General features: G+C 58.4%; 1 protein-coding gene across 4 annotated transcripts; it reads right to left on the bottom strand.

Annotated features, from left to right (window-relative positions):
* Positions 1-3,592: 3,592 nt before the first annotated feature.
* On the bottom strand, positions 3,593-18,701 carry KCNS1 (potassium voltage-gated channel modifier subfamily S member 1). 4 transcript variants are annotated; one of them, XM_075438906.1, is made up of 3 exons: positions 17,944-18,701; positions 11,429-12,421; positions 3,593-6,218 (listed from the first exon to the last, which is right to left on the bottom strand). In XM_075438906.1, exons 2-3 carry the CDS (start codon positions 12,392-12,394, stop codon positions 5,763-5,765), a joined length of 1,422 nt encoding a protein of 473 aa, XP_075295021.1. In that variant the 5' UTR covers positions 12,395-12,421; positions 17,944-18,701; the 3' UTR covers positions 3,593-5,762. The 4 variants fall into 4 exon arrangements, with proteins under 4 accessions (XP_075295021.1, XP_075295023.1, XP_075295024.1 ...); XM_075438908.1 differs by lacking the exon at positions 17,944-18,701 and adding an exon at positions 17,475-17,535; XM_075438909.1 differs by lacking the exon at positions 17,944-18,701 and adding an exon at positions 17,216-17,360.
* Positions 18,702-21,010: the final 2,309 nt, after the last annotated feature.

Below are 21,010 nucleotides of genomic sequence, written 5' to 3'. Positions count from 1 at the left end.
TTGAGAGTTGACATTTTTTCCTTGCTTTAATCACTCTGGCAAAATTTTAAAGAGTCAAACCAGGAAACACCTAGCAGCTTTTTCCAGACTGAAAGTGGCTTAATTGCCCTTTAATTTAAGAACCCAGGAAGACAGCCAACTTGTTTAAAAACTTTAAAAACAGTTCCGTTCCGTCTACGAAGCAGGGTCTGTTCCGCTCCCCTCTAGGCTCTCGCTGTTACAGTCAGCGCAGCGCTGGAAGCGGGGGGAGCCCCGAAGCCCACCCGGCGTGGTCCTGGCAGCGGAACAGCCGCTCGCAGAGCTGCCTCTGCACGGTCCACGGCCAGCGGAGCTGAGGGCGAGCTGGGGGCCTTCGCCCCTGCCACAGAGGGGCTGATGTGGGAGCAAAGGGCGGTTTTCCCTCCCTGCTGCTCTCGCCGGGTTCGAGGTCTGGGTGTGAAGAGGCGTCGCTGGCGCTGTGCTTCCCTGCGCGCCTGGCCTGTGTTTCCCTTTCCTGAGGCTGTCACCTGTCTCAGCGTATTTGGTTAGCTTAATTCCATGCCCTCAAGGCTGTTCATTTAGTTATCTCAAACCGTTAGAACCAAAGCCTTGAGTTTATGTGTTTCCTACAACGGAGCTGATAGCTAGAGTTCAGGTGAAGGCTAAAGTGAACCCATGAGTATACGCAGACCTTGGGGCTTTCTTACCACGAGGAGAAAGTTTTAGCGTAATTTTGTAAAAAAAAAAAAAAACCCAGAACTCTAATTACAGCACTGTTTGTCTTTACTGGTCTCCATACATAGTTCAGCAAATACAGGAATTATAAATAATGCTGATTTAACGTGTACATGCTCAAGCAGTTAGCTCTGAGTTTTGACTCCCTGAACGGAGATCAGCAGGGCTGTAGGAGCCTACGAGCAGGACGGATCCCAGAAACGCTGCTGGCGAGGAGTCTTTCTTCCTACAGATCAAGCCCTGTAAAATCTCCTGGTTTTCCAATAACCAGCCGAGTGCGCAGCCCGTGCTCAGAGATCTGAAAGTTGGCAAAGAAGTTTTAAACAAAAGTAATGACCCTTACTTTGTCTCTTTGAGCAGAGTTGTCTAATTCTCAGCTGCAAGAAATAGCTTAATAAGGTCACTCCTTAATCACCATTCCCTGGAGGCAAGAGAGTCAGTCTTTCATCAATCATTTTGTGAGTGGGGAGAGCAGCTTTTGTGGAAATAACCTGATAAAGCGTTTAATTGATTTACCCACTGTACCCAATGAAAACGCAGTCACTCAGGAAAACCGGTCAGGGATTAGCAAAAGAACATGAATTTCCTACTTGCCTTAGACATAGTAAGTCAGGCCGGTGCTGGCAACCCCTCGCTGCACAGAAGTGTCTTGCTGACACGAACGTGGGCTGTGATCACCCACTCCTCTGGTGCTGGGCACCTTTCTGCACCCAGATCTTCCCTGCTCTGCAGAACTCGAGCTCTGCTAGATCTGCCTGCACGGCAGTGGGAGGATTTTCCCAGTGCAGTTACTCATAGCCATACAAATCCTAATGTCTTCACAGAGAGCGGGAGGCTAAAAAAAGCAAAACATCTTTCATGGCTTTCCCGACCCCGAGCGTGGAGCTCTCGCCCGCCAGCCCCTTTCCCAGGGCGGCAGAGGGGCTCACAGGAGGTCCTGCCTTGCTCTTAGCCCCCAAGCTGGGGGAGCTTTTGCCTTGGAAAGATTAGCAGCGTGTGGATTTTTTTTTTGTTTTAATGGAAAAAACTCCCAAAGGAATAAAGATTAAACTCTATTTTTAATCCTCCCCTCCCATCACATTTTGCAGAGGAATGCGCTTGGTGCAGGGAGAGCCGCAGAAAGTCTTCCCCCCAGCCAGTCCCCTGCAGACAAGCAGCCCAGAGACCCCCCCCCTCGATTCAGAGCATCAGGGAGACCCCTTGGAGCATCAGGAGCTGGCTCAGCCTCCTACGCTGCATTCGGGGGGAAGGATAAAGCCCGAGCAGCATCAGAGCACGAACTGCACCCCCTGAAAGACAGGAGAGCTGGCTCCCAAAGAGCAGCCACCCCCTTGGAGCAGCGGGGCGTTCTGGGGGACATCTCCTCTTTGGAGAGAGAACTGGCCCTGGGCTTGCTCAGCGTGGCTGGGGACGCTGCTCCCCTGTGCTCGGCCTCTGCTTGGGGGGTGAAAACCCTCTGCAGCTGCGAAGGTATTGCCTTGGGCAGCCTGCTGCCGTCCTCAGGGCTCTGCAAAACCTCCCCAGGGGCTGCTGAACCCTGCCAAGTCTGCAAGCAGTGTTGGCCAGAGGCAGCCTGTGACAAGGTAGCTTAATTAATGATAGCTCTCATCTGCTGATGACTGCAGTCCCCATCACGGGCAGTTTGCTGGCTGGGTGCTGGAAGCCGGTCTGAGCTTTGCTTTTGCAGCAAGGAAAGCAGCAAAGGCTGGATGTGATTAGGGCCACTGAAGCCGAGGGGACGTTCTCCACGCCAGGAGATGGGATTTAAACACAGCTGTGGTATCTGAGCAGCTGCTGGCCTGCCCAGGCGAGCCTGGATTTGTCTGGGTGGGCTTCAGCCCTCCTGGCTTTAATACCTGGAGCTGACGAAAACAGCAGAGATGAAGGGGGCTGAGTGCCGCAGTCGGTGTGATGGACCGGCTCCTCTTGGGTCTCCGGAGCTGTGGTGTGCTATATCCCCTCCTCGTCCCGGGCACGGTTCTCCTGCCCTTGCTAACAGCCACAGCTGCGAGGGAAGTGGCTGGGAAGCCGGCAGGGAATGTACGCACAAGTCCTCCAGCCTTCTGCTGGCAAAGGTGCGCCTACAAGGTTGTTTAATCAAGTTAAGCTACTAACACTTGCTACCTGAACTGTATTTTCTTTTAAAAGGGAGCCTTTTCTACTTCTAGTCCAAAACATGGCCCACAAGCCTGGGGTTACAATTAGTTTCTTACAGCAAGAGTGGCTGTGAGGGGGAATAATGGCTCCCAGCACCGGGTTTGCTCACGCCGGCGGCTCAGCTCTCGTGGCCCTTGGTGTTGCTGATGGCGGTGTGTGCGTTCCTGTGAATTTCTGCTCCTCCCGTCTGCTTCCCAGGTTTCGTGGGGGTGTAAGGAATGAGATGGAGGAACGAGCCATGCTTGGATGGGGCGAGCTCTTTGCTTTAGGAATCATCCTGCATTTTTAATGTTAATTGTGATCCTTTCCTCTCCCTCTGAAAGCTGCTCTGCACTTCGCTCCCTCCCAGCCGCAATGCCTGGCTCCCTGTGCGGCTCTTCCCGGAGCCCGCCGGCTCCAACCCATTCCCTCGCAGCCTGGGGACGCCTGGTTCATCCACGCCTCCAGGGAGATGGGTTACCCAAAACACTCCAGCTAAGGTGACGCCAGCGGTCCAGGCACGACGTCGGGGCGGGGGTGACACAGGGGCAAGACGGGTGGGAGCTCGGCTGTGCTCCGAGACGGTGCCTGGAGCTGGCTGACGGGGACCTGCAGTTGCTCCGGGAGCAGCCTGGCTGCTCCGGCTCCCCGGGGGCTGCTTGCACCCGGCCCCAGCTCAGCCGATGCGCTGCACGAGCACTGAGCTGCTGCGAAACAGAAAACCAGCCTCCAAAGCGGGTCACTTCGGTCTTTAATAAAATATACAGTATGCATCCCATGCATAGATAGAAAATTAATTTACATGCTCTTTTTGTTATTTGCATAATGCTTTTTAATGAATACTTGTAATTTAGTCTTCACATTTTAGTACGTTTTGCTACTGGAATATTTATGGAGAGAAGAGGAAATTCCTTCCTTTATTCAAGTAACAGTGCAGCTGGAGCTGGTTGGAGCAGAGGATGGAGCTCGCCGGTCCCAGCTCATGGTAAGAATGAGCGCAGAGCAGACCACAAACCGTTGATACTGGAAGACTCGGTGATGCCAGGAGTGTGAGCAGCCTCCCATCCCCCACCACTGTTCCCTGGGGACCCCTCCCTGAGTCCCACTGGGTTCAGAGAGGCTGGACCCGCACTGGTGCTGGTTTGCCTTTTCTTCCCCGCGATCAGCAGATCGCTCCGGGCAGAGCCAGCACCGGCGACTGCGGCTGTGCCGAAAGCCAGCCAGGACAACCAGCAGCGAACACCACGATCCAGGTGCCTGGGGCCACCCTGCAGCCATCAACGCGTTTCCGAGCTGAGCAGGCGATTGCAGGGTGCACGCTTCTGCTCGGAGCAGCCATGGCTGCGCGTGTTCCCCTGCGCGCAAAGCGGCTGCGCGTCCAGACAGAGAACCGGGGCTCAAGGAAAACACTCGGCAGGGAATTCACGCTGTGCTGGGAGCAGCCCCGAACGTGCCCAGCCGGGGTGGGGATCCGGGCGGGCAGGGGGCCCAGCGCCGCGGGGGACCCCCTTGCCCGGCTGTGAGGTGCTCCGGGGCGGCAGTGACGAGGAGCAGTGCGAGGGTCCCCTCTGCCCCGGCTCTCCTCAGACATGGGGTGCTCCCTCCCCGCAGAGGGAAGGAGCAGGGCTCCCTGCAGGGACAGAGGTGATGCCGGGGCAGCCTCATCTGCCTCCTTACAGCCCTCCTGCCCCTGCCTGGCCCCAAGGCGGGGAGGGACGAGGCAGCAGAGCCAAGCTGGGCTGGGGGTTATGCCGAGTGGGACCAAGGCACGTGCCGAATCTGTCTGGCTTTGGTCACCTTCTCCACCCCATCACAGGCTGCCGCAGCCCCTGGGCTCCCTGGCAGCTCTTCCCACAGCTGAAATCACGAGCATGTGGCGATGGCAGAGGCAGCTTCTCTGTGCCCAGGAGCACCCCTCCATGTCTGCTCCCTGACAGCCCTTGGCAGGTGCTCGGTCTCCTCTCTGCCCCGGGGTCTGGGTGCCAGCAGCCGTAGGAGCAGCCGCTCCTCTGAAACAAATGCCCGGTGGCGGGGGAGCCCCATGGAGTGAAGGGCCTGAGGGGGAGACCCCCCACCAGGGATGGCCCCTCGGTTTCCCCCTGCTTGATCCCCTCTGGCTGTTCCTGCCCTGGAGGACAGCATCCTGTTTGCCCGGTCATCCCTGCCCGGTGTCCCCCCTGCACGGACAGTGTTCCTGGCTATGCCACACTGCTGGCACAGCCCCCAGACCCACATCCCTAGGGGGTCCCGGCAGTGGCAGCGCAGGAAAGCAATTAAACCCCACCTGCAATGGAAAGAAGATGAGGTCCAGTCGGTCCCACTGCAGGGGCTGGGGACAGTGAGGCTCACCCTGAGCTGGACACCACACCTCCTCCCATACAGACTCATTTCCACCCCCTTTTCCCCCATGGTCAGTGGGGCAGCTGAGCCTTTCGAGGCCGTTTCCAGCTGGGGGTAGGACGAGGCTGGGCTGGAGATGATGCCAACCCACAAGGGCAGCCAGCCTGCTCGGGGACTGCCTCACCCTCGAGCTATTTAACCTCACCCTGGACAACACAAAACCTCAGGGCAGAGGCAAATCCCCCTTCTCGCAGCCGGGGCAGTGCCTGGTCGGGGCTCACATGTGTTTCTTTTATTCTCACTCCCTTTCTGTCAGGGGTCTGTCCAGTGCCTCAGCCTGTGTTTGCAGCCACGGGGGAGCAGGGCCGTCGCTGGGTGAAGGCAGAGACACGTCCAGGTGGACCCAGCCACTGTGACCCGGGGGCTGGAAGCGGACGGCACCCGCTGGGCATCTCCTCCAACCCCTCCTGTCCATCGCAGGGCAGGGGCGATGCCCGGCGCGGTGCGAGACGGGGAGAGCCCGGCTCCTCCACCATGCCCCAGTGCAACAGCCGCGCCGCAGCGCGGTGGGGTCAGGGTGCGGGGTGGGCACCGGGGGTCAGACTGCGGCGGTCGGGGCTGCGTCTGCCCAGGGAGGTCTCGCTCAGAGCCTCCGAGTCTCGGTCGCAGCTGGAGGTGCTCTCCATGTCCTCGGGATCTTTCTTTCCGCTGTTCCTCACGGCTGCCTCCAGCGCCTTCTGTTTGCGGTAGAAGTGGGAGAACTTGTTGAAGATGATGGTGATGGGCAGTGCCACGACCAGGATGCCCCCCAGGATGCAGCCCGAGGCGGCCAGCTTGCCCGCCACGGTGACGGGCACCACGTCACCGTAGCCCACGGTGGTCATGCTGACCGTGCCCCACCACCAGCACGCCGGGATGGTGTCGAAGCCAACATCTTCCTCCTTCTCAGCAGTATAGGCCACGCCAGAGAAGACGGAGACACCCACGGCCAGGTAGAGCAGCAGGATGCCCACCTCCCGGTAGCTGTGCTGGAAGGCAAGGCAGAGCGGTAGTCAGTGCGGGCTGACGCACCCGTCACGGCCAGGACACTGGGATCCCGCAGCGCGAACACGGCCCTGCACGCAGACACCCCGCGTGCCCGCGCCGGGGAGCTTGGAGCCTCTATCCATCTCCGCCGTGGGACATCCCGCTGCGGGGGCTGGGCTGGGCTGGGTTGGGGTGTGTGGGTGACCCACACCTGGCGCAATCAGCCCCGGCACCCAGAGCTGCAGTGCCGGCAGGGAAAGGGGACCCATGCTTCCCAGCCGGGGTTCCCAGGCAGCAGCTACTCCCCTCCTCCCGCACTCCCTCCGTCCTGACCCCGGCTAACAATATTTAGACACATTTTACTTTCATCTTGGCAGGTCCCCAGAAACCACCGAATAGGCAGCCTCTAGGTGAAGCGATTTGTACTTTCCCGAGACGCCGGTGATGAGCTTGCAGAGAGGACGCGTGCCCTGGCTCCTCAGCCCCGGGCTCCCCGGCTGCCAGGCGACCCCACAACCAGACCCCAGGGACCTGATCCCCTCTATACCCCAACACCAGCTACAACCTCAGCATCCATTTAACCCTTGGTTACACGCATGGGGGGAGTTTTCTTGCAGAAACTACTCTTTCTGAGATGATTACATTTCCCTTCAGGTTTTCGCTCTCCTCCATTGAAGACTCGAAGCGAACCTTGGAGCTGACATGGATCCGAGCAGCCCTGGTCATCAGGTCAGTCCAGGGATCCACCCAACGTCAGCGTGGGCTGGTCTCAGCACCCATCCCCGTGGGGTGCTGCACCCCCCGGCTCAATGAGCCCCAGCCCGAGGGGTCTGGGAGCCCACCGAGGAACGGGGACAGGGGACGCCCAACCTCTCAGGCGAGTGTGCGGGCCCTGGGGGGACAGACTGACGGCAGAGGTGTGCAATGCTCCTTGAAGAAGCCATTGTTTCTCTTGTTTCAAACTAAAACATTTTTGTTGCAATTTTTCTCTGGATATTCCTAATTTTTGAGCAAAGTATAAACCTGTGCCAAAAGCCCGAGGGGAAAAAAGGCCGTGGGGACTTGGGGGACAAGGCAGCAAGCGACGCTGGAAAAGGGACTGCGCGAGGACAAGCTGGGACCGGGCAAACTGCCATGGGCCAGCACTGGGCCAGATCCAGCACCCAGCTCCTGCCCCTGCTGGGGTGTGAGCCCAGAGCCCTGCACGCAGCGGGGACGGGGACCAAGGGCCAGGCTGTCCTTAAATCCTCGCAGAGCCCCCGTTTTCATCGGCTCACCAGCCACCAGTGCCAAAGCCACCGCCGGCCTCACAGCGCGGCTAGCCACTCGCTTTTTGATGTCACAAGTGAATTTCTTGGATGTTTCTGCCCACTGATCTGCCCGCTTGCTCTTCATCTTTTGGGGAAAGGAAAGCAGAGCTCTGATTGTGGGATTTTTTTCCCAGTCTCCTAACAGCCAGAGAATGCTTTATTGGAGACCACATAATGACTAAACAAAACAACATTTGAGCAAAGCAAACAGCAGAAGACGTGGGAAAAGAGCTTCCACAGTCAAGATGAGACATAAAAGAGGTGGATACGCGGCAGGGAGCGAGAAGACTTTGCTTAGACTGCTGGCAAAAGCTGCTCAGCTAATGCCAGTAATAGCAAGGGGAAATAATCTCCTCCCCCCCGGCCATCGCCTGTAGCTGCAAACGCCCTATAGCAGCTCCGAGGGAGCTCCTTGGGAGGACAAACAGCTCAGAGCCACCGAGTTGCAAGGCTGTAGCACTTGGCCATGAAAGGCTTGTTCCTGGCTGGAGCATAACGGCACGTCTGTATGTCCCAGCTGGGGAGCGGGAGCGCCGAATAACCTTATACATTTTTAAAGACTATCAGTTGTGGCCCTGGGATGTGTTGGAGGGTGAAGGCGAGGGGGAAGTCAGGCAGCTCGACAGCTCCTAATGCTTTAATTTACAAGCCGGGTCAGGGCTTGCGGCACAGGGGGGGCTCCAGGAATCTCCCAGCTGATCCTCAGGCACTGGCTGCCACCTATTTGCAGCCATTTATCCTCAAAACATGTGGTTTGCTCATTAATCCAGGGGCAGTCGGCCGCAGCTGGGGTGTGGGTGGGATGCAGGCTTAGCAAGCAGCCAGCCATGGGGGAGGAGATGGGGGGTACAAAAGGCTCCAGGGAAGCAGCCACCCCAGCAGCAGTCTTGCTGGGCTCCTGCCTTGGCAGGAGGTCTGCCCACCCCTGGGACAGCTATGGGTCATGCATGGGCTCCTTCACCTGCTGAATGTGGATCTTTCCTCCAGTGCAGAAGGAGGTGTATGTAAAAGAAGAGCCTGGTTTGAGCCTGCCTGGAGATACCAGCGTAGGGACCGAGCACGGAGATGGCCCGTGGTAGCGACGGCAGGGTGATGCGTCCACTGTCTGGGGACCTGCAGCTCTGGTTCGTCCAACCTATTTGTGTACTTAGGCCCCTAAGGGGACAGACAGCAGCTCCTGTAGATCCCTGCAGGTGCCTAAATTACTGGGTGCCTACCACCTATTGACTGCCAGCGGGAGACAGGCGCCAGAGCCGCACCCGGGAAGCTGCAGTAACGCGATGGACGTCGCGTGTGGCAGGGAGGAAGAGCAGAGACGTGTGGGAAGCCGCTCCTCAAATTAAACAGACCCTGGACCAGGCCCCAAGCAATCTGAAGACCGTTCAGAGTTTATGAGGCACAAATGGCAGAAATCCCTCTGCTAGCACTTTCGTGGCAGGGGAACAATTACTCGCCTTGCCAGAGCCATCGCTCGCGCTTCCTGGCCGTTAACAGCCTGTACTCCTCTGCTGCTGCTTTATGCTCTTGCAATAGGAAGTAAATTATGATTAACAAGACACTGTAATTTATGTGCCCAGTAAATCACAATGCCAAGCTGCTGCGTCAGATTTGTGTCTTCGCTCATCCCCATTTACAGCTGGCTCCGGAGTCCCCGGGAAGCGGCACTTTCCAGCACGTCACTCGGTGAATCAGCGGCTCGGCAGAGGCCGGAGCCGGGATGCTGCTGGCTCCCCGGATCTCGTCTGCTGCTTAATAACATGCAGATGAACCCATCGGTCCCTGCTCTGCTGCAGTGTGCTGTTCACGCTTAAATGGAGCAGAGAAAGTGTCCAGGGAGCCCTGAATTCACAGGTCTGTCACTTGCTAACTGCTCTCTCAAGGTGAGTATTCAGAAGTAAGCACGGTGCAGGTAGGACTTCAGGCATCTTCATTTCAAACAATCCTCCCTGGACTCCATTTTCAGCAGGCTTTGAGGATGCCAGGAATTTATTCCGATGCTCTGTGGGCTTTGCAGGATTAGTGCTGGCCTGGACCGGTCCTGCTTCACAGCAGAAACCAGCAGAAGACCTTTCCTGCTGCCCATCCTCACCCCCCAGCCACACCTGCAGGATGCTTTTCTCCATGGCTCACCCACGGGAATGAGTCCAACCCTGGCACTCGAGTCCTGCTGGCACCAGCGCATCCCATGCCAGCCCTGCCACTGCTGCAGCAACGAGGAGCAGGGTGTCCCCAGCCACCGCTGCGCCCACTTCAACCCTGCCATGGCCCTGCGGTGGGAGCAGCACCAGGAGCTGCGGCTCTGGCCCCTGCCAGGCGTGGAGTGAGAGGTGAGCACCCCTTTGGTCGAATTTCAAGCTCTGTTATGAAGATTGCTTTCCTTGGTCATTTGTTGGCGCTCCCTTTGTTTGAACAGGGAAAAAGCACAGGGATATTTGTGTGAGCAGTGCTTGGAAAACCAGCCCTCTGGTTTGAAGGTGGGCACCAGAGGTGGTCCCTCAAGGAGAGGAGATGTTTGCTCTGATGGGCTCCTCCCCATGCTCAGCACAAGCCCTGCGTGTGGTAGGGCATCGGGAGCATGTGTCACTCAGCATCTTGGCAGGTTGGCCTTAGGACTTCTCTTGGTGTAGTCGCCAAGCATCAGAGACAATTAACGGCTGAGTTTAACTGGTCTCTGCAGCAAGCTGGATTTTCTGTGTAAGTGCAGGAGGTGAGGGGACAGTTTTACCCTCCCTACATTCGAGTACATGGACTTCAGCAGGAGGAGGGAGGAATGGTGGGGGAGAGCTGAGAGCTGCACAGGGCACTGTGGCTGCTCCATCCCGCACAGCTGAGCTGCAGTGACGGAGGTCTGGGCCTCAGTGCCAGGCGGGTGAGGATTTCACGATAGCTTCACACTTTGACACTTGTCTCAGCTGGTCTTGGTCTGTCTAAGGAGGCTGGGGCTGCTGCAGAGGGGGTCTGGAGAGACACAGCCTTGGGGCACACCATGGAGGAAGAAGACCTCCTCTCACCATACCTGCAGCAGTGCCACATCCAAGCATGCCTGGACCCTGGTCCTTCACTGTCTCTGCATCTCCTCATCCAGCCCGTCCTCCTGATGACTGTGTGGTCCTGCAGCCAGTTTCCCCCAGCCCTGCATGCCATGTTTTCTGTAAGCTTTTCCAGCACCCTAGGCTCTGCTGGGGACATGCACCCTGCCTTGAGCTTGTTGTCCCAGGCCCTGCAGCAAAACCTTTGCTTTTCTGCCACTGCTCTGTGCCACCCATGGATAACCATGTGCCAGTCTCAATTTCATCATACCCTGGAGCATCGAAGTGTCAGCTCAGCTGGACCAGGAACTGCATGTCTCCCTAGATGGGCAGACACCACGGGTTGGACACTGGCCTCTGGCCAGCTGGCAGCATGTCCTTAGGAGGACCCCCTTCTCCCAGGCTGGGGACAGGAGCAGCTTGAATCCGCACACACTGGTGCTGGCAGACCCAGCAGCTGCTGACTGGCCCAGTCCCTGCTCAGCAGGTCTCTCACAGCCTGGCTAGGCACTGGCCCGCTTCTGGACATCACCATCCACCCATGTGCAGCTGAGTCCATACCACAACCATGCAATGGGGCTTGCACACCGTGGCAAGGAAGGGGTGGCTGAGTCCCTGGAAGCACCAGTTCTGCCTGAAGCAAAGTCTACAAGCACTGGGGTGAATTCCTGTCTGCTCCGACTGTGTGTACAAAGGGAACTCACGCAGTGCTCCTCACACTTGCTTGCGTTAGCAGGCATACAAGCCAACAAGCCAGCCCACCACCCCAAGCACGCTCACCAGACACCACCCAGCTCACTGAGAATGGGAATGTCCACATTCCCTGGCTGTACCAGAGGTAGGAGTAGATAAGGAGATAGAGAGATGGTTTACCTTCAAGGTGGCCCCCAGTGACCTCAGTCCAGTGGAGTGCCGAGCCAGCTTCAGCACCCGGAATATCCTCATGAGCCGAAACACCTGCACGACCTTACCCAGGTTGCCCAGCTCCGAGTCACTGCCCATGGTCACATCCACCAAGAGGGTGAAGTAGAAGGGCAGCACTGAGACAATGTCAATCAGGTTCAGCGGGTGCGTGAAGAACTTCCTGGGGTTGGGGGAGAGCAGGAGGCGGGAAGACACTTCGAAGGTGAACCAGGAGATGCAGAAATACTCCAGCTTGTGCAGGACGGGTTCATCAAGCACATTGCCGTTCTCATCCTCCTCCTGGTATTCGGGCATGCTGTGGATGCACATGGTGGCTATGGAAACCAGCACCACGCTGATGGACACAAAGCTGAAGAGCTTGCTGGGGATGGAGTAGCCGGGGTTCTCCATGGTGAGCCAGAGGCGTTTGCGCACATTGCCGCAGCGCAGCGTGCTGTAGCGCAGCAGGTCGTGGTTGATGTCGGAGATCTCATCAGGGGACGTGTCCACACTACTGACTTCACTCTCCTCGTCCCAGTTGTGGTGCCGGCTCTCCAGCTTGCGCTCGTGATAGCGGTAGCTGCAGCAGGAGTCCAGGAAAAACTCGTTGATGCCCCAGTACTCGATCTCCTGGCAGAAGGAGAAGACACACAGCTCCTCCATGACGTGCAGCTTCCCTGTCTGGTAGAAGTGGAGCACATAGAGGAAGAAGCCAGGGTTTCGGTCAAAGTAGAACTCCCTGGCGCTCACGTCGTAGTCATCGCAGAGCTGCAGGATGGACTCCTCCGAGTCGCAGGAGAGCAGGCGTCCCAGGCGGGTGTCAGGGAACTTGGAGAGGGCGCTGGAGCTGAGCCGCCTTCTCAGACCCCCCACGTTGATGTTGATAACGTCCTCCTCAAAACTGGGACCCCAGTAATTTAAGGTCTTGTTGACCATGATCAGCAGAGCGGGAGCTGGTTCCACCTGCGGGCGAGACACAGTGGGGTGGGGGGGATGCAGGGGTCCCACCGATCCGGGTGGTCCCAGGGGGAGAGGGCCAGAAGCACCCTGGGGAGTGAGGAGGGATGTTTGCATTTTGAAGTGATGATCAGGGAGAGGGGAGAGGAGAGAAACAGCTTTGGGCGGTTCTTCAGTGGCACGGAAGAGGGTGAAAAAAACCAGAGACAATGATTTTTCCAGGTCGAACTTTTCCTCACTTTTTTTTAACCTCTTGAAGTTTCTCCCTTTGCTACTGGCCTAAGGAAGGCAGTCTGCTGCACCTCCAGCACCTCACCCGTGGGGCTTCCCATGTTCATACAGGTAAGTACAGAATCGCAGAATCACAGAATGGTAGGAGTTGGAAGGGACCTCTGTGGGTCACCCAGTCCAACCCTCCTGCCAAAGCAGGGTCACCCAGAGCAGGCTGCACAGGACCTTGTCTAGGCAGGTCTTGAATATCTCCAGAGAAGGAGACTCCACAACCTCCCTGGGCAGCCTGTTCCAGGGCTCCGTCACCCTCAGAGGGAAGAAGTTCTTCCTCGTGTTCAGACGGAACTTCCTCTGCTTCAGTTTGTGCCCATTGCCCCTTGTCCTGTCTCTGGGCACCACTGAAAAGAGCTTGGCCCCATTCTCCTGACACCCACCCTGCAGATATTTATAAGGTCCCCTCTCAGCCTTCTCTTCTTCAAGCTGAACAAGCCCAGCTCCCTCAGCCTCTCCTCCTAGGAGAGATGCTCCAGTCCCCTCACCATCCTCGTAGCCCTGATTAGTCACTGAAGAGAGGATTGATCCCCCAGAGAGCCTCCCCCATGGAAAAAAGCAGATCTCGTGAAATCACTGCTGCAGTGATTCTGCTGAAGAGCTTTGTGGCCCAACTACTGATGTTGCTAGTTAGACCTGGTCAAAAAGTCCTTAGACAGTGCAATCTCCCCACCAGCAAAGGCAGTTTTGCCAAAATCAAAGTGTTTTCACAGAAGGTGTCAGTTTTAGGGAGAATTTCAGTGGAAGAAGTGTCAAAACAATTTATCTGCCTGCTTTGTTTTCTCTTGTGTGTTCTGTCATGTAAAACATTAAGATTATTTTTACAAAGTTGAAACATAACAAAGACATAATTCAGAATCACTGATGACTCTGAATTAAAATCCTGTATGTTGGTAGGAAAATAAAAATCAAAGTTTTGACTTCTGTTATGTTTCAGGATTCTCGAAGTTTCAAGGAGCTGGGCTTTTCGGTCCAGCAGAAATTCCATTTTCTAACGAGCAGCAGTTAAAGCATCTAACAAAGAGAAGCATTCCCACGCCTTCACCCGCCTTGACCAGAAGCATAGAATAAAAAGGCAACTAAAAAAGGTTTGTGATCTTCCTGTGTCACCTTGAAATTGGACTTCTCAGCCTACCTTATTCATCAAAACGCCTGGGGACGTGCGGAGCAGCCCCATGCCCGCACGATCCCCTCCCTCCTGGCACGGGGGGGTGTGGGTGTCCTCCAAAGGGACACTGCGTTTGCTCTCTTGGGTGAGGAATTACGTTTTTCCCCACACATTTGACTACTTTGGAAAAATCCCGCTATTAGATGTGTCTTGATCCTGAGCTCTGCTCCCACTGCCAGGGTCGCTGCTGGTACTGACACGACTTCTGCAGGCGCTGATGCTTTTGCTGCAGCGCTCACGGAGGCGTTGGTGGCCTCCAGGCTGGCCTGGCTCCCGTCTCACAGGCTTCCCTCCCTGGTTTTAACCAGCCAGCCGCTTGTTAGAGAAATCCCTCACCTCCTCCGTCTTGTGTCACGCAGTGGAGTTTTCAGACTTTGAGGTGAGGCAGGGACAGAGGTGACACAGGCTGCAGCAGCCCCCACACTGATGCCCAGGTGCCACCAGACCCTGCGCAGGACGGTCCGGTCCGACAGCAGCCACCGAGGGCCAAGGCCAGGTCAGTGACACGAGGCGGGTCCCCCCGCCCGGGGGAATCCCCGCTTCCCTGCAGACCCCGTTGCACCCCGGCCCTCCGTTGCTCACCGAACACCCCATAGGGTTTCTGGGGCAATCCCCAAGGGAGCGGAAGGGCTCTGCCTGTTTTCCAGTGTCTGAGAAACGCAGCGTAAAAGGTTTGTCGGGCAGGCAGGGACCTGGAGGACAGTTTCACACCTGAATCTGGAGGTCACAGCAGAGCTGGAGAGGGACAGGCAGCAGAGTAATGGTTAGAAATAACCCCCATTGGTGTGTTTTTAAGCTGAGCAGGGCTGTGGGTGCAGCAAATGCCAGACTGGTGCGAAATAGCCTGGCAAAGGCATCTGCTAACTCCACTGCATCTCAGAGCCAGGGCTCCTTAAAGACACAGGCTTTGCGCCACAAAGCCAGCGCTCCTCATTACTCCATGTCTGGAGGAGGCAGCGGGTTTGTGATCAGCCTCGCAGCTTCATGGACTCATTGCCTCACCTTTCAAAGGGGAGGAAAAAAACAAGAAGGATCAACTTTTTTAACGCTTAAGACAAAAGCAAGGGAGAAAAAGGGGTGTAAACACACGTTTTCAGGGATAAACAGGAATTTCTGTGACAGATTAGCTTTTTCAGGGAAGACATCACGCAGCCCATCTGTGGGGTGGGGATGACTAATCCAGGTTCCTTCCAGAAGGATGCTCAGGCATTCAGGCTACAAACATACACGGGGCTGTGGGGGTGGGTCTGTGGGATCCAGCTTAGCCCGACCCGTCCTCAGCCTCTCTCCACACCTGCCCTGTACAGCACGACTCCGGGAGGCCAGGCCAAATGTCACCGAAGTCACAGGCAAAATGGTTTTGGGGCTGGGCTGGGGCAGGGGCAGCCCGGGTGGCTGCCGGGGCTGCGCTGGGAGGGCAGGACAAGCCTGGAGCGATGCTCCAGCCCGGCAGGACCATCCCCAGCGCAAGGCCGAGCCCTGAGACCTTGGCCGTGAGCTACCACCTCCCTCTCAGCTCAAAAAAGAGTGGGTGTCAGGACCCTGCAAGCCTTTGTACCCCAGGGAAATCCTTCCATCCCTCCCTCCGGCGCAGGAAGCAGAGCAAGGAGAAGGGTCGCGAACTGTCTGAGATGGTCCTTTCTGATGTTCGCTTCCGAATAGAGCAAATTATTTCTGCCCACATACAGCTTTCATCTAGGAATCTAAAGCAGCAATTAATACTTCTATAACTCTTTTCCCTACTCATTTTATGAGTAGCTAAGCTCAGCTTTAGAACAAAACTGAGGTTTGAACTAAAACCTGGTGTGATCCCCCCTGTTGGATCATCAAAGTCTGCACCCGTCTCACGTTCGCAGGGGTATCTGCTGGGAAACAGAAGCTTACGTTGGGTGTTTTTTTATGTTAAAGCACAATGGGCAGAGAATACAAAAGTGTCTGTCTGGAATAATGTAAATTTGCAAAATTTTCCTTTAGTTAACCCAAAATTTCCATGAATGAGACGTAAAATAGAACAGATAAAGCCAGTCTCTTTCTGATAAATTTTGAAATACATTGTAAGCTATTTTAAGGAGACAGCCATCAGAATTACACAAGCCCAGTGTGAGCTGGGTGTTGGGCTTTCAAAGAATATATATCTTGTGGAGAAAAAAATCTCTGATACATGCACTTATGACAGTAAAAAATATAAAAACCGATCAAGCATATCTGTAAGAAATGCTGGAAGAGTTTCCCTTGACAACGTATTTTTTTCATAAAGGCTTTGAGATGGAAGTTATGTATATTTATTCTAACTGGCAGAGGGGACCCGAGGGAGTGGGAAGGGAGATGCTAACAGACATTCAGGCGAGGATGCAGCAAGTGCAGGGAGTATTGCACACAGGGGCTTTTCCAACCAGGTACAATGGATTTAGATTAACAGTCCGAATAAAAAGCCCTGTACTTACAGCTCAGCGAGGCTTCCCGGCGGGGAGTCGTGTGGCGTGTCTCAAGGGAGCCATTAGAAAGGCGGAGGGGAGAAGGAAACCCTTATCCTTTGCCTGTAGCCCAGTCCCAAGTGCCCCGTCACCCCGGGCTTGCTGCCCTGCGTATCCCACGTGTGCAGGGCTGGAGGCTGCAAACCGCCGGAGAAGCCCCGCGTGGGATGCCCACGGGGCTGGGCTGGGGCTGGGGGTCCCCCGCTGGGTCCCGGGGCGGGGGGAGGGGGCTGGCTGCCCTCCCGGCTCCTGCGGGATGGTGTCGGCCAGGAGATGCTCAGGACAGAGCCCTTCCTTTGGCTGCGAAGGGGGGGGCGGGGATGGGAGGGGGATTCCCACCGCTGGCTGCTCGCCGCAGGCAGAGCATGAGCTGGGGCGGGAGGGGTCAAAACGCCCAGGGCTGGGGATGCGGCTGACGGGGGGAGCCCCTGCCCGCTGAGGGGTGCGGGAGGGGGGGTCGTTACCGACAGCTCGGCTTCCAGCCCAGCGCCCGCTGCGGAGGATGCCCTGTCCTGTGGCAGCCTCCGCTCCCGGCTCCCAGGCGGTGGGTGCGCAGCTCTGCGGGGGGGACCCCCGCGCCCTGCCCCGCTCCCCGGGCAGGGGGAGATGCGGCAGCCGTAGGGTGGGGGGGGGGAGAGGCTGCGGGGCAGAGGGGCGGGGAGCAGCACCCCTGTGCCCCTGGTCCCAGCAGCAGCCCGGGGTGTGGGTGCCGGCATCCCCTGCTCGTCGTGGGATGTCGGTGCTCCGCTGCCCCCCCTCCCCGCTCACCCCCCAGTGCCGCTGCTCCTGTTGCCCTCTCCCCCCGGGATGCCGGTGCCCCGGGTGCCTGCCGCGCCCCGGGGTGCTGATCCCTGCAACGCCCGGGGATGCTCCTACCCCGCGTTCCCGGGATGCCGGTATCTCGGCCCCTGCTGTTCTCTGGGCTGCCGATTTCACGGTCCTCGCCGGCCACCCGGGATGCCGGTGCCCCGGGTCCCCGGGATGCCGGTCCCTGCCGTACCCCGGCTGCCGGTGGCCCGGGTCCCCGGGCTGCCGGTGCCCTCAGCGCCCAGGGATGCCACTGCCCCGTTCCCCAGCCCGCCCCGCGATGCGAGAGCCCCGGGTCCTCCCGGAGACGGTCCCCGCCGCCGCTCACCTGCCTCGGCGCCGCCCCCGCCGCAGCGTGCGCGCCCGGCGCGGAGCAGTGCGGGGCCGTGCGGGGCCGGCGGCAGCTCCGCGGGGCCGGAGGTGGGGGGGACGGGGGGGGGTCCCGGGGTCCCGCCCGCCGCCCCTCCCGGGGTGCCGCCCTCCGGCCCGCCCGCCCCGAGCCGCCCCCCGGGGGCCCGGTGGGGCTGGAGCCGCGCGGGCCCTCCCGCTCCCCCGGGGGACGTCCCCGCCGCTCTGCGCGGGGGAGAGCGCTGGGGATGCCCGGGGACACCCGGGGGGAAGCCCACCTCGCCCCCGGGGAAACCCCCCCGGACCGCAGAACCGGCTGGCGGGGCCGGCGCGGCTCCAGGTGCCCCCCCACGATGGCAGCGCCGCGGGCCGTGCGGGGCCGAGCCGGGGCCGGCAGCGGGATGGGGAACCTGGGCCAGGCGGGAGCGCGCCCGCCCCGACGGCCTTACCTGCTGGAAGAGCCCCCGGCAGCCGGGAGAGCCCGGTGGGAGCCGTGGTGGGGGTGACGGCCCAGCTCAGCTGCGAGCGCTGAGCCCCCGGAGCCACCCGGGGTGCAGCCTGCGGCCCTGCGGGCGTTCAGGCCGAGCACCCCGGCAGCCGTGCCACCCTGCGCCCGGCAGACGATGCGCCTCGGCCTTCGTAGTCACCCTCCACGCGATCCGGCTCCATCTTCCTCCTTGGGACGGGGGGTACGTAGGGCGCTGGGGCGGCCCCCCAGGGAAGAGCCCCCCTGGCTGGCTGAGCTCCCTGATGGCTCTTTGGAGGCTGGTCGGGAGAAGGCAGAGAGTCCCAGGCATGGCACATGCTGCGGTTCAGGTCAGCAGGCTGCTGCTGCCACCCGGGGCCATCCCCGCACAGCCCGGGGACCGCTGCCAGCACGCCAACTCCCCCAGAAGCCAGCTGCTGGAGCAGAGAGACGGGAAAGAGAGGATGGGAGACTTTCCCAGGGTGACGTCTGGGGCCGCATGTCCACGCAGCGATGGCTCATTGCTCCGGCAGCCGGCACAGAGCGGCTGTGTCAGACAGCCAGCTCGCACGGGGCGAGACTTCACACCACCCTCCGCATCGGATCCCTCGGCTTGCTGCTTCCAACCCGAAGGGCTGGAGCCTGCGGGTGCTCACCCCTCTCCAGGCTTGCACGGCTGAGAGCTCTTTCTGGTTGGGAGCATCCTTCCCCTGCCCTCCCGCCGGCCTCCCGCAGCCGCCTGTGCTGCCAGCCCCGTCCCCGCGCCAGGCAGCGCGCCGCGGCGGGGCCGTCAGCGTGTTTCCATGTGTGTGATGTGTCAGACTGTGTGTGCCGTGTGCTTGTTGACATGGGAAGGAGGCAGCGGAGGGAGGGGGAAGGGGCGACTTTGAGGGAGGCCTCAGAAAAGAAAAACCAAACCGAGGGAAAAAAAAAACCACAACTGAGGGAAATTCCTCTGCTGTGATGTGAAGCGAAAAGCATTTATTTTTATGGCAATTAGGGATGGCTGAGCATCCCTGGAAGCTGCAAGATGAAGATGCCCAGCTTTGTCTGCTCCGGGCACTTGCAGCAGACACCTTCAGCCCAGCTCACAGCGGGCGCTGAGCCCAGCAGGCTGGTTCCCATGTGGGGTTTTGTCCTCTTGTCACCGACATTTTGTGACCAGGGTGAATTTTCTTTTCCCTTCTGAAAATATTTCTCAGCCAGCCATTTTTCAGGGAAAGAGCCGTGCCTTGTGCTGTGAGGGTGCCCGCTCCGCCTGGCACTTTGTCTCTGCACCAGAGCCTCCCCTACACATCGCCACAGGGCAGACCTGAGCCCTGTCTGCCCCAAAAAATGGCTCTCCCAGCAGTGGGGGGTTTGCGGAGTGTCCCCTGGGCCAGGCAGAGGAGCTGAGGGGTGAGTGGGAAGCGAGGCAGGGAGATGCCGGGGCTCTGGCCACGGTGCCCCAGGCTGGAGGGGTCACCCTGGGAAGGGGCTGGGGAGACAGGCAGGGGAGGCACCTCCGTGTCTCCTGCTGCAGCTCAAAGTCCTGGCTGGAAGCAGCTGCAGGAGAGCAAAGTTCACCTTCCAGGCCTCAGACGCCCAGCGTAGGCTTGTGCTGGCATCACAGCACCCTTCAGAAGGGACTTGGCTGCAGCATCAATGGTACCCAAGGTGAATCTTCCCTTTGCTCCACAAATTCAGATCCCGTTAGCCGGCCAGAGGTTGTTGGCCTGACTGTGCACGGACAAGCCGTGGCAGGAAAGGGAAACTCCCTGAAGGCTCTTTCCCAGCAAACTGAGGTGCAAGGGCCCTTGCTTGGTGCCGGCGGGTTTGCAGCCGCGCTGGGAGGGAGCAGGTCCCCACGGCACAGACCAGCCCCACGCCTCCGCCGCCGCTCCTGAACTAACTGGCAGTGATGTGGAGACGGCAAGAGGCAGAAAATCAGGTCAGCTGGAAACGCCTCGCCACCTCTTCCTTTCATGTCTCCCCCCATCTTCCTCTCTCGGGGAAGGCAGGTCTCCTCCCGCCGAAGCCCGGGGGGGATTGTGTCGATAGCCACACGGCAAATCCTCCACGCGGGGACGGGGGGCGAAACCTCTCGCCGTGGTCTCTTTGCAGCCTGGAAGCAAATCGCAGAGGCAGGGTGAGTCTGAAGCCAGCAGCCATTTCAGCACTGCAGTGAGTCATCCCGAAAGGCGCTCAGCTTATGGCAGCTCCCTTCCTTTCTTCTTTCTGCCTTTTTTTTAAAAAAAAGCTGATGTAGCAATAAATTTAAAAAACAGGGGGATGTGTATATGAATATAGCATTTCTGCAGAGCTCCTTTAATTAAAAGAAAAAATCTTCGAGCACTTTTCAGCCCCTTGGACATCCGTTGCGAAGGGCTGGAGCTGCTGTGTGTCTGCCACGTGGGAGGGTGGGACAGAGCAGGGCGAGCGGCAGCTCACCTGCCAGCGCGGGGGATCCACGGCGCCAGCGGCCGACGGGGGCTGGTTGATGCTGGGGACACGAACACAAAGCATTTACAAATATTCCTTTCCAGAGGGAAAAATCTAAATTAGGGCAGATGCAAAAGCCTGCGCTTGTGTTTCTCAGTGGCAAAGACATTTGGGTTTTCCTTAATACTCTGTTTTCCTGGCGGTTTCTGCGCTCACTGGTGCGTTTGTCCCTCCTGCGAGCTCTGGAAGGGGACTGCTCTGGCCAGAGGGGTCTGGGCTTCTCCTTCCCATGCCATCAGCTGTCCCCATTCCCATGCCATCGGCTGTCCCCGCACAGCCTTGCCTCTCCCCAGGGCTGGCCCACAGGGTGGCAAGGACGGAAAGCTGGGCCGCGACAGCAGCATCCTCCAAGCAGGAAGAAGGGAGTGCGGACCACCAGCTCCAGGGGTCCCATCCCCACAATCCCCATCTTCCTCCCAGAGCCACAGGGTGGTTGTAGGCCCTGCAGATGGGGGGATCTCAGCCTGCTCCGTGCTGGAGATAATTTAACCAACCTTCTTCAGACTCTGGAGCCCTTGGATGCACCCACAGCATCCAGCGCCCTGCAGAAAGGTGACTTCGTTCCCATC

Source organism: Opisthocomus hoazin, chromosome 18 (assembly GCF_030867145.1).
Source record: "Opisthocomus hoazin isolate bOpiHoa1 chromosome 18, bOpiHoa1.hap1, whole genome shotgun sequence".
Taxonomy (NCBI): Eukaryota; Metazoa; Chordata; class Aves; order Opisthocomiformes; family Opisthocomidae; genus Opisthocomus; species Opisthocomus hoazin.
This window is presented reverse-complemented; position numbering and strand designations above follow the sequence as displayed.

Bases quoted from the DNA above. Each gene is read 5' to 3' on its own strand.
- KCNS1 (XM_075438906.1), bottom strand. From the start codon at position 12,394: ATGGTCAACAAGACCTTAAATTACTGGGGTCCCAGTTTTGAGGAGGAC. The intron at 6,219-11,428 runs GTAAACCATCTC...CTTGCCTTCCAG, and splicing joins CACTGGGGGCCACCTTGAAG to CACAGCTACCGGGAGGTGGG.